This window comes from Ambystoma mexicanum, chromosome 5q, assembly GCF_040938575.1.
Source record: "Ambystoma mexicanum isolate Mex_15411 chromosome 5q, UKY_AmexF1_1, whole genome shotgun sequence".
Classification (NCBI taxonomy): Eukaryota; Metazoa; Chordata; class Amphibia; order Caudata; family Ambystomatidae; genus Ambystoma; species Ambystoma mexicanum.
Window position 1 is genome coordinate 1395221470 of NC_090933.1, and position 13061 is coordinate 1395234530.

Genomic DNA, 13061 nt, shown 5'->3' on the forward strand with positions numbered 1-13061 from the left:
GATAGATGCAGTCAGTGGGAAGATTATGGATTTCGAATTGTTGATTTTTAGCCCAGAGAAGTTGCTGTATTTGGGTACTGTACATATCAACGGGTTTAGGTTTTCATTGGGATTGTGGCTAAAAAGTGCGACAGCGTCCGCGTACTATCATTTTGTGCGGACCTAGGGAAAGTCCACAATGTAGATGATAAAGCCTGAGTTCTGAATCCAAGGGTTCCATCACTAAGGCAAATAGTAGTTCTGACAAGGGTCAGCCTTGTCTCGTTCCTTGTTGTTGGTATATATCAGCGGAGCATCTGTTGCCTAGTGTTATATTGGATGTTGGTCATTTGTATAGGAGGGCAATCAATTCTATGAAGCATTTGCCGAGGCCCATATGTTGTAGGACTGCATAAAGGAAGGGCTATTCGACCAAATCAAATGCCTTTTCTGCGTCTCATAGGATTGCCACTGACTGGCTTTCTGGGTCGAGTGCTTCCATGACGCTGAACATTCTCCTGATGCCAAAAGGAGGCATTCCTGCCTGGGACAATTCCGTCCTGGTCAGCCAGCACCATGGCTGGCATCAAAGACAGCAACCTTTTAGTGAGAATGTTTGCGAAAATGTTATTGTTGACGTTTATTAATGATATAGGTCTATATGAAGTGCAGTCTTCCTTTGGTTTGCCGGGCTTATGAAGGAGAATTATATTAGCCATGTATAGTATTGGTGGTAATTGCCCATTGACCAGGGCCTCATCGTAGACCTGAAGCAAAGTGGGGACAGGAGGTCTGAAAAGGATTTATAAAATGTGCCCATTAGCCCGTCAGGGCCGGGTGCGTTTGTGTTCAGTAGTTCTTTGATCGCTTCAGAGATTTCGTCTATGGTGATGGGTTCGTTAAGTGGTTCTCGGAGTTTGGCGCTTGTCCAGTATAGTTCAATTGCATTTAGGTATTGTGCTTATTCTGTGGACTCTGCGGTGTGATGAGACTCATTTAGATTTTGATAGAACTTGCGGAAAGTTTCAACTATGTCAACCTCAAAGTAGACAGGCTTGCCCCTGTAGTCGAGGACTGAATTGACCGTCGTGGGTTTTCTTTCTTCTGCGATGAGTCTCGCCAGGAGTGCCCTGGCCTGTCAAATCTTGTGGTGTCTGGTGAGAAATTCTATTTCTCTCTCTGCTTTGGTTCGAAAGTGTTCTAGTTCTTCCTTGAGTGCTGCCAGAGTTCGAGGGTCGTGTGTCAATGAAAGTGTTTGTTCTAGCTCCTTGAGACGGATTTCGCTTGAGGTCAGATCTCTCGTTATCAGCGTGAGGATCCTGTTTTCTTTTGCTAGGCAGGCCCCTCTGACGTAGCATTTTAACGCTTACCAGAGCGTACCTGCTGAGGACACGGAGTCTTGGTTGATCTCGATAAAGGATGATATTTCGGCACGTAGTTCGTCTGCAAAGACTTAGTCTTGGAGAGCTCCGGGTTTGAATCTCCAGTGAGGTCTTTTGGTGCCTTCTCGGGACGTGGTGCATTCGAAGGTGACTGCCGAGTGATTTGATAGCGACCTGGGAAGGATATGGCATTCACCCCATTGAAATCGGCTGTGTGAGATACGAGAAGGTAGTCTATTCTCAAGCTAGTTTTATGGACCCAGGAGTAGTAGGTGTATTCACGGTTTTCTCTGTGCTTGCACCTCCAGATGTCTTTGAGATCGTAGGCTTTGCATATCTCGATAATCTGCAGACTCGCTTTCGAGAGAGGAGTCGCTGTGTTGTGGGATTTATCCCAGCTAGGGTTTAGCGTTGTGTTCAGGTCTCATCCCCAGATAATTTTAGCTTTCTTATTTGATTCTAAGTGGGTCATCACCCAATCGAAGTTATTGGATCTGTCCGAGTTTGTGCCGTAGGAGTTTATAAGAATGATCTCTTCACCATCAATGGTTCCATGTACCAGCAGTGATCTGCCTTCTGTGTCTTTCTGGGTTTGTATTAGTTTAAAATTAGTTGTTTTATTAATTAGGATGGCGACTCCTCTAGCATAGGAGGAGTAGGAAGCAAAATACCTGTGGCAGCCCCACTCTTTGGCCCATAGGTTTTCGGAGGCAGGGCGCCGGTGTGTTTCCTGAATAAGGGCAATATCGATTTTGTGTCGGTGGAGGTACTGCGTTATCTTCCTCATTTTGGTTGGCTGGTTACCACCTTTAATGTTCCAACTGACTAGGTTGAATGAGTAGGTCTTTTTCTCGATGTCTCAGCTGAGTGTTTGAGACACATTGTGTCGTCGGGTTCAAAGCTTATAGGACTGCAAGCTTGTTGACTTGTGGTCGATTGTTGAAGAGGCGAGAATTTGCGTTTTGTTCTCGAGCGGGGCTGGGCGCGAGGTGTCCTGGCTATGACCGGTGCATGCTTTAACTCCTGTACTGGCAGCCAACAATTTGCCTGTTCTCTCCCCTCCCCTTTCACGAGCGACCCCCAACTTGCTCGTCATCTGTACCCTCCCTTTTAGCCCCCAAATGGTGGATCTTAACTGTGTCGTGCAAGGGGTGTTGGGAGCCTCTGAAGTTACAGGACTCTCAACTGTTGTTTATTTACTGTTTCCGGTGGGTTTGCTGCGGTGTAGCATGCCCAGTCATTTTCAGGCGCTTAAATTACAGTCGGTTCCTCCGTGTTCTATCTCTCTGTGGGAGCCGTGGATTGTTGTTGAATGGTCTGCATCCGGCCTGGTCTAGATATGAGTTAGCCACCTCAGGCGACTGGAAGAGTTCGGTTTTTCCATCATGTTGTACTCAAAGCCTAGCAGGAAAGAGCATCGAGTAGGGTATCTGGTTGTTCCGTAGTCTGTGTTTGATACTCATGAAGGATCTTTTTGCTTGGACAGCCGGTGAGAAGTCCGGGTAAAAGTGGACGGTGTCGCCATCGTGTTGTAGGTCGCCTTTCTCTCTCGCAAGTCTCAGGATCATGTCTTAATCTTTGTAGTTAAGTAATTTTGCGATGATTGTGCGAGGTGGGGCCCCGGGATCGGCCATGTGGATGGAATCCTGTGTGCTCTCTCAATGATGAACAAAGGTGATAACACTTCTGACCCAAAGAGTTCTGAACACATTGTTTCGATATAGTCTTCCATTCTCGTCTGCACGTGCTGTTCCCTGACCCCGATTATCCTCACATTGTTCCTCCTGGAGCGTCCCTCGAGGTCTTCGTTCTTTGCATTTGCTGTTTTCATTTGTGCTTCCAAGGATGACACTCTGGCTGCAAGAGTCATTGCGCCATCGTCTAAGTCGGACATTCATTGCTCTACATTATCTAGATGGTCAGCGTGTTTGTCAAGCTGATGTTGTAGCTGATCTACCTTGGAGGAGAGTCAGTCAATTTTTCTATCGAGATTACCGATCCCAGCTTTCAGTTCGAGGAGAATTTGTGTAATGTCTAGGGGCCGGGGGGGTCTTCTTCTTGTGGCGCATCTTGCATAGGAGACTCTGGTCTACTGTTAGGTTGAGGAGTTTTGGACGTGGTTCCAGACTCAAAGTTCAACTTGCGTTGTAGTTTATCAGCCTTCCCCATGGTGGGTCCAGGCAGGTAGGAAGATGATGGGGGGGTGACGGACGTAACAGGTTGTCAAACATGAGCCGATGAGACGGAGTGGTTTTCGGGATGTTATGTCCAGTCTGACCTCCTAGGTGTGATGGGGACATCAACTTGGTGAGCGAGCCTGCTCCGTATCAGACCAGGGGTTGATAATTCGCCTCTCACTCTGATGGAGTATAATTAAGGATGGTAAATCTTTATATTGTCCTTTGTGGTAATCATTTACGGTGTATCCGACGGTAAAGGAGGCAGTACACCCAGCCGTTTTGGCTCCACGTTGTATTAGCGGTCTTTTCATGGTTCCTCGTGACCTTTTTGCCAGGGGCACAGGTGCCCTATCATGTGGTGTCGACGCTAGGTGGTGATTGGTGGATGTTGTTTGGGGTAGTTGCCACCATATTATTTAAGCTACTGGAAGAATTGGCAAATAAACATCAAATCCTACGGCCTCAACAACTTGGCTTTAGGAGAGGATGCCCTACAGTTTTAGCGATGTGGGCCTTATAGTTGATATTTGATGATGTATATAATGGAACGAATGGGGCTTTTTACATATGTTTTGTCGACTATTTTCTGGCATTTGATTCAGTAGATCGAGGACACCTGTAGTATAAATAAATTAGCCACTTGGTATATCGATCCGCAGTTGCTACACCTTATATGACTTTTGTAAACAAATGCATCTGTTTCAGAATGAGTCTCCTAGGGGTTGCCATAAGCACACCTGTCACCACTAATAGAGGATTGAAGCATGGGTGTGTTTTAGCACCCCTTTATTCAACCTCTAAATGACAGACCTGGGCGGTCTTTGGCTCAATACGATAATCACCCCACTCACTTGGGGAACTCTTGGATAGGTTACGCGGATGATATTTTAATACTTGATTGCACACCCCAGGGACTACAACATTCTCTGACTGCGCTTGCACAGTACGCAAAAGATATCATCATGGTAAACTAAAGACCAAGATATTGCAAACGCAGCGCAAAGGGAAAAAGCCTAAGAGTTGCAACTGGTGGTCATATGGCACTAAGCTGAATCAAGTCAAAAATGTCATCTATCTGGGGTGTCCATTCCCTGGAATCCCTTTTTTAACAACTGTTGGGGGCCACATTACTACCAAGCTTATGCGCAAGTGGCAGGTTTTGAGAAATGTCATAAAAGCTAGTGGACTATAGATGGCCACCTTGAAGTTTACATCAAATCTGCTATTCCAACGTTGTTATATGGCATTGAATCCATGCTGGGCATCAACACTAAATGTCTGAACAAAATTGAGGGAAAACTCCTGAGGTTGATTCTGGGGGTTCCCAAACCGGTATCAGTCGAAGCCTTAAGAATGGAGCTTTGGGTGACTTCTCTCGCCACGTTCTGGAAAATAAGATTCACCCGACTATTTATGAAGCTCTCGGAAGGAGAGACTAGTGCAACCTCTAATCCATTCTTGGGGGCGCATGGTAAGTATAGATCTGGTAACCCAGCTAATCGTAGCCTGATGGATACAGTCTTTAATCATCTAAAAGACATTGGTCTGCGAGTAGAGGACATGGCTCAGCCTGGTGTATTCCTGCTTGAACTGAGGAAACAATCATTACCCTGGGATTGGGTTATGACTATTGATATATTGACGCTGCACAAACGCCACTCTGAGGTCATTAAGCAGGGTTTTCCCAGGGCAAACCCAGTAGCTATCTTATAAAATATTGTAGCCTACCTCTACGCCATTTTGTACTGTACCTGAGACTGAATATAATGCCAGTATGCCAGGTGATACAGGCTTGGATTAAGGAACCCATAGAACTGAGATTGTGTCATATATGCGGGGCCAATGTTGAGACTAATACACATATATTGACTGGATGTCCAGAATTAAAAATGGTTGTATGATAAAGGTTATACCGATTTACGGCAAAGTGTGGGGGCTATCAAACAGACTAGTTTTGGTCTATGCTCTACTCGGCAGAACCACAGACGGTGGTAGCTGCTGCATCATCTTACATCTGGGCTATCGCTAAAACTATGCTGATTTAAGTGTAGACAAGGGCTTGAGTATATGAATTTCTTTGCATTATAACAAATGATAAGTTGTATTTGATTGTATTACTATGCCTTAATTGTGAGGCCTCTTTTTTGTCTATATAATGTGTTTTAAGGTTGTTTTAAGGTTGTTTACTGTCACGTTTTTTGTATTGTAATTATAAAGTTATGTAATGCAAAAGGCTTTAATTAGCCAAAAGCATAATTGAAAAAAAAAAAATATATATATATAGAAAAATAGAATAGAGAGATACAGTTAGATAGATAGAGAGAGATAGATCAGTAGAGATAGATAGAGAGATTGTCAGTGCTAGATAAATGAGATGGAGATAGAGAGATAGATATATAGATGACATATATAGATACATAGAGATAAATAGAGACATAGATAAAGAGAGATAGAGAGATAGAGGCATAGATAGAGATAGAGAGATAGCGATATATGGATAGAAATAGAGCTAGAGATACACAGATAGAGATACATATGGTAGCTAGATACCGATAGCTAGAGATTAATAGACAAATATGTATAAATAAGGTTAGAAACATACAGATAGATAGAGATAGACAAAGAATGGTAGCACTAGATGAAGATAGAGGTATACATTGATAGAGATATAGTTTGATAGATACATATAGAGAGATAGAGATAGAGAGATAGGGATAGATGGATAGATAGAGATAGATGGACAGAGATTGATATAGATAGATGTGGGATATAGATAGAGAGATAGAGATATGGATTAATAGATAGAAATATAGATTGATAGAGATAGAGATACACAGATAGCGATACGCAGCTAGAGATACACAGATGGAGATAGAGAGAGACATAGAGATAGACAGAGATAGAACACTAGCGATATATAGATAAAGATCGATAGAGCTAGATCGAGATTGACAAAGACACACAGATAGAGATAGAGAGAGCTACAGATAGATATAGAGAGATAGACATCAAAATAGACAGAGATAGAGATATATACAGATAGATGCAGATAGATAGAGAAACACAGATAGAGATAGAGATAGATTTAGATAAATAGAGAGATAGAGATTGATAGGGATAGATAGGGATACAGATAGTGATAAATATAGATAGTTGGATATATATAGAGATAGACAGAGTTAAACATAGATAGAGAGAGAGCGAGAGAGAGATAGACAAAGATAGATAGAGCTAGATATATGGAGATATAGATGGACAGATAGAGATAGAGATACAGCGATACATAGAAATAGAAATATTTGGAGATAGAGAGTGATATATATAGATAAAGATAGACAGAGAGATAATAGAGACATGGACAGAGATAGATATATAGACACAAAGATAGAGATTGATCAAGAAATAAAGCTAGATAGAGATACACAGATAGAAATAAATATAGATGGATATGATAGAGTTAGAGATAGAGAGAGTTAGATAGAGGGAGATAGATAGGGATAGTGAAAGTTAGGGATAGATAGGGATAGAGAAAAATAGAGATAGATATAGGGAGATAGAGAGAGGCAGAGCTAGATAGACAAAAATAGATAGACGGAGATAAAGTGTCACACCCCTGGAGTATTACACAACTCCTTCTAGCCACAGACACCATGGTTGGCACAGGCTCCTGATTTTAGTATATACATGCACCTCCAAGCAGCCAATGAGGGGAAGAGGGTTAGGGAGAGGATGTGGAATCTTGAAATTGGACAGGTATAGGGGACATGGGAAAGAGATAACCGAAACAACATACACTTGTTCAAATCTAAGCAACACCTCTATGAACCTTCCCAACCCGAGTATCACCACACCTCTGATGATGATGGAGAGCAGTGAGATGTTAGGTGCCCACCAACGGTGGGTCACTTGGATGAGCGGAACATGTAGAGGGTTGTTGCTCCAGACCCAGAGGGATATGAGACCCACCAATAGAGATATATAGTGAATGTAACACGTATGCACATAATATGACCACTGCTTGTTTTCATTCTGTTGAGCATCACACAACCTTTGTCTGCAGTGATTGATCAATGTTAGTAGTTGCTCACATATGAATGTGGTTTATTACATGCTTCTTCCAGCCCCACAAGTTGCTATGTAAGAATAATTGCTTGCTTGAGAGTACTTGAGCTAAAGACACCTATTCTGTTTCAATGAGGAGCTGCTGGTGCATTAACCCTGGCATCTGCATGCGTGTAAAGGAGGCCTCTAGGCCCTTTCTCATTACCTGCAGATTAATGCATGGGCACTGACCACTGTGTTCTTAACATTATTTTGATGCAGATCCAATCAAGTGATGAAAGCCATGAAGATGGGCAATCTGAGACCATGGGCAGCTCATACATGTAAGTAAATGCAATTGCAGAGGTGCAGTATCCATGCCAGAGGTGAGCAGTAGTCTTTGCATTCAAATAGCATGTTCATTTACCTTTCACCACTATGACTAGTAATGTGTACGGTTTAGGTCTGTACCAAATGACCTTTTCCAATTTGACTGAATTATTGTTGATCTTTTTTGTTCGAAAAAAAAGCAGGGGGAGGCCACTCCACCCCCCACCTTAACCTATTCCATTACCACACCCCACATATATATTTAATTTTTATCAAAATTCCCCAAGAAAACGATCAACAAAAAGCTGGTCAAATTGAAAAGGTCAATTTGGCCTGCAATCAAGTATGCTAATACCAAATGTACATCAAAAGTCAGACCAAGACTGTACTAATAAGCAAAATGAGGTCTAGTTGAGAGCACCCAATGAAAATGTCTCAATGGAAAGTAATTGTAATAAAATAAAGACAACAGCCTCATTACGAGTTTGGCGGTAGCCATGCTGGCAAACTCTTGATTTTACCAGCACCCGGCAATGGGGATGGATGTGGGTATTCCGACCTCAGCAGACCTGTCCGTCCCAATTGCTGGGTGCCGGTGCATCCAACTTGTTGTGCTCCCGGATGCCGCTCTGTCTGCCCGGTCCGACCTGGTGGGCAGAAGAGCACCCGCGAGCATAACTCGTAGTATGGTGGTCCGAATGCAACAGCACCGGTAAGCTTACCAGTGCCGTTGTATCCGGACCGCCATACTCATAATGAGGCCCAACATGTTTACATTGTTTGCCTGCATCATGTACACAGCAATCCCAACCAAAACACAACTCTATTTGAAGGAGAACCTCACCATCTCTGGAGCCCAGCATTCCACCAGAAGTCCCAACATCAGTAGGCTGGAAAGAAACAGCCGAAAGAAGTAAGAACACAGGAAACAGGTCTTTTCCTACTGTGCACCTTACCTCTGTCTCTGAAATAGGGTACTAATAAAGATCAGACATGTCTCCTCCATCTAACACTTCAAGAAAATTAGAAAGACCCAACCCTTCAATGATCGCTCCACTCAAATTTCTCTCCCTGTGGAGTTTCTCCTCTCCCCTGCTCCCTTATCCATCCTAGCTCATCTCTACCCTGGCACACTAGTGGTAACCTCTGGGGTTATCATCCTCTGCAACCCCGTTATGCTAGTGGTAACCTCTCCTCTGCAACCCCGGCACACTAGTGGTAACCTCTGGGGTTATCATCCTCTGCAACCCCGTCATGCTAGTGGTAACCTCTCCTCTGCAACCCCGGCACACTAGTGGTAACCTCTGGGGTTATCATCCTCTGCGACCCCGGTACACTAGTGGTAACCTCTGGGGTTATCATTCTCTGCGACCCCGGCATGCTAGTGATAACCTCTGGGGTTATCATCCTCTCTGACCCCGGCACGCTAGTGGTAACCTCTCCTCTGCGACCCTGGCACAATAGTGGTAACCCCTGTGGTTATTGTCCTCTGCAACCCCGGCACACTAGTGGTATCCTCTGGGGTTATCATCCTCTGCGACCCCAGTACACTAGGGGTTACCTCTGGGGTTATCCTTTGCCACCCTGACACACCTGTGATAACCTCTGGGGTTATCGTCTTTGCTTGAAATCCAGGTTTGCCTTTATAGTCCAATGCAATCATAATCACATTCAGCCTATTGATCTTTATCGCACAGACAATCTTTCATATTAAAGCATGATGTGAGTACTGTGTCAGGGGATCATGACTGGGTATGTCGTTCTCATTATTATTAGTAGGGTGTTTATTGGGCACGTCATAGGCGGAAGTACACAGGAATTCAGAGTTAGGGCAGTGCAGGAAGGACATTCCAGGCTAAATGTTAACAGATTGCCTAAGGCAAATACTACCAGTCTGGATTTAAGAACGGCCAGGCCCTACACCATAAGGGAGTGGGTAAAAAGTGTGCTCTTTCCTAGCTGGTGGATCCTTTGAGGGCAGAATATATCACGCTCAGATACATTTTTCTCCATTGGCAGCTGGGTGTCTTGAACCCATTTCCATAGCATCGGGGCATGGGAGTGGCCCACAAGATGGCTGCCCGATTTGGGCCTATCACTGAACAGGACTTCCCTTAATTTACAAATATCAGGGAAACGGGCATGGAAAAGGTATTCCCCTGGAATGTACTGTGACCCTAATTGCATAAGAGAAGAAAGATGAAGGATAATCACTGCCCTTTGACAAATGGCCAACACCACCTAGCCCTGTCACAATAGTGACCAAATGGACGGCTTTGGTCGTGATTCAAGCGTCATCCGTTGCGCAGAGACGTTGATAAACTATGTGTTTTTAAATTGATTGATTAACTTTGTAGCAAGTGACTCTGATAGTGGCTACCACATTGAGTTGTGTAGTTGTGCAGTTAAGGCGGCCTTGCCACGGATCTGCTCTTTACAGAAGCGTGAAATGATTTATGCTTGTCTATGGAGAGTGAATTCAGAGGGCAAATGATCACATTTGAAGGATCTAGTGCATTTCAATATTTAAAGCAATACATATCTTTACAACTTATTATTTGGAAACTACTAAAACAGAGTTTATTTCACTAATGCCACTGACAAAGAGTGGGAGGGTTTCACATGACATCAAATGTTGTGAAATCGAACGAAAATTGATTGGAAGTCTAGATATTCTTGTGGAAATATTGATGAGCACCCACATTAGGTATGATAATCCTCATTGCTCGTCCACTCGTCTTGTCACAGTCCTTAATTAAATTAAAGTTCCCTCTTTCCCAGAGAGAATCTTACAAAACCTCTGGAATTGTCCCCAAACACTGCCCCCCCTTGTCCTCAGACTGGGGATGAGATGGGTGGAGTAAGAGTAATGAGGGTTATCATGCATAACCTGCCCATTATCTCACACCCCACTGTCACATCACAGTTCTTACTTAAGTCAGGGTGTAAAAATCAGTGTCTCTTTGCACTTCTACCAGGTAACAAAAACTGGTCCACAAATGAATTGCATGAAGGACACGCGTGAAGAATGGTTGGTCCAGACCCTGAGAAGGAGTAAGTAAACATTACTCTACTGAAGAGTTAAAGGAAATACAAGGCACAACAATGGAGGTTCTACCAGCCTCCTGAGCCATGTGATCGAGCACCCGCATACAAAGGTTCTACCAGCCTCCTGAGCCTTGTGATCGATCACCCACCTGCAAAGATTCTACCAGCCTCCTGAGCCATGTGATCATCACCCGCATATGAAGGTTCTACCAGCCTCCTAAGCCATGAATCATCACCCGCATACGAAGGTTCTACCAGCCTCCTGAGCCATGTGATCGATCACCCACCTGAAAAGGTTCTGCCAGCCTCTTGAGCCAAGTGATCATCACCCACATATGAAGGCTCTACCAGCCTCCTGAGCCATGTGATCATCACCCGCATACGAAGGTTCTACTAGCCTCCTGAGACCCTGAGAAGCAGTAAGTAAACATTACTCCACTGAAGAGTTAAAGGAAATACAAGGCACAACAATGGAGGTTCTACCAGCCTCCTGAGCCATGTGATCGAGCACCCGCATACAAAGGTTCTACCAGCCTCCTGAGCCATGTGATCGATCACCCGCATACGAAGGTTCTACCAGCCTCCTGAGCCATGTGATCATCACACACATACAAAGGTTCTACCAGCCTCCAGATGCATGTGATCATCACCCACCTGCAAAGGTTCTACCAGCCTCCTGAGCCATGTGATTTATCACCTGCATACAAAGGTTCTACCAGCCTCCTGAGCCATGTGCTCATCACCCGCATATGAAGATTCTACCAGCCTCCTGAGTCATGTGATCGAGCACCCACATACAAAGGTTCTACCAGCCTCCTGAGCCATGTGATCATCACCCGCATATGAAGGTTCTACCAGCCTCCTGAGCCATGTGATCATCACCCGCATACGAAGGTTCTACTAGCCTCCTGAGACAAGTGATCATCACCCACATACGAAAAGTAGAAAAACTTCCATCGGCATCTCAAGTCAGGTGAGAACCCACTCCTGTGTATGCCTCCAGACTGATGCTCTGTGCAGATTTCACTCACACAATCAATGGCCCTCAAGGAAGTACTCTTATAGTTGAAAAGGTAGGACCTGTCATCACTTGAAATGAACTCGGAGCTTTACAAGACAGGGGCACCCTAACCTGGTGACAGTGGGCAACAGAGAGCTGGTTCCAGTGCTGAACAAGGACGCATCAGGTGTATTAGGGTCACCCCGGGTCAATGAGTACTAAGCTCTTTGCACGTTAGTGTGGCACAAATTATGCAGAAGAACATTAAAGATACAAACAAGAATAAGTATGGGGCTTTAGACAACAGCGCGCCCCTGAGCATTGTGAAGGGAGAACTGTACAGGGGCAAGGCACAGAGCAACAGAGGTTCGAATCCCGGATCCGCGCTTAGAAATTGAACGCAGGTACGGTATAAGGTGCAGTATAAAAAACCAATACAAATAGATAAAATAAGCAGATAGGTAAAGTGCAATAAGTCACAGCTGTGAGGTGCTTTGATTCTCACAGGCATGCAGACCATTGATCTGGGCTGGGTTCCAGCAGGTGAAGAGCCTGAAGGATAAAAGAAACTCATATGATACAGCACCAGTCCTGAGGCAGCGGCAATGATGCAAACACCTGATGTGGTAATCGTAGGACAATCACAGAGACCCACCAGTGACCCAGCAGCACAACAAGAAAAGAGGGAACTCAATTGCAAGGAGAGATGAGACCCATCCAGCTAATGCGCAGAGAAACAGAGGGAGGGTGAGGATGCACTCTAATTCTCAGTGTTGAATACCTGCCGCATTTCAAGTTGCTGTTCTCCTCCAAGCGCTTTCATGTCTCTAACAATCTTCAGGGAGGCTGTCTTTTCAGATGTTACAGATTAGTCTCAATTGGTCTCAAGGAATTATGGTAGCTGTAGTCTGTTTTAGGTAACCAGGAACCAACTCACCTCCAAAAGCACACATTTGTGTCGGTCCGATAGCACAGCGAGTAGGAGTGCTCGCTTTGACATCTGTGCAGAGCCTGCTGATGCAGGTTCAAATCCCGGCAGGGCCAAACTCAACCTTTCATCCTTCCGAGGTCGATAAATGAGCACCACACACCGTGGGTAAT

The 13061-nt window shown here is 44.5% G+C and overlaps 1 protein-coding gene across 1 annotated transcript in view; it reads left to right on the forward strand.

Moving 5' to 3' along the window:
• LOC138498204 (GTPase IMAP family member 4-like) overlaps window positions 1-13061 on the forward strand; it is a 288320-nt gene that overhangs the window by 98762 nt on the left and 176497 nt on the right. The window contains exon 3 of the mRNA XM_069622086.1: window positions 7865-7926. Within this exon, the coding sequence (XP_069478187.1) occupies window positions 7865-7926 (62 nt within the window). The remainder of the gene's footprint in view (window positions 1-7864; window positions 7927-13061) is intronic.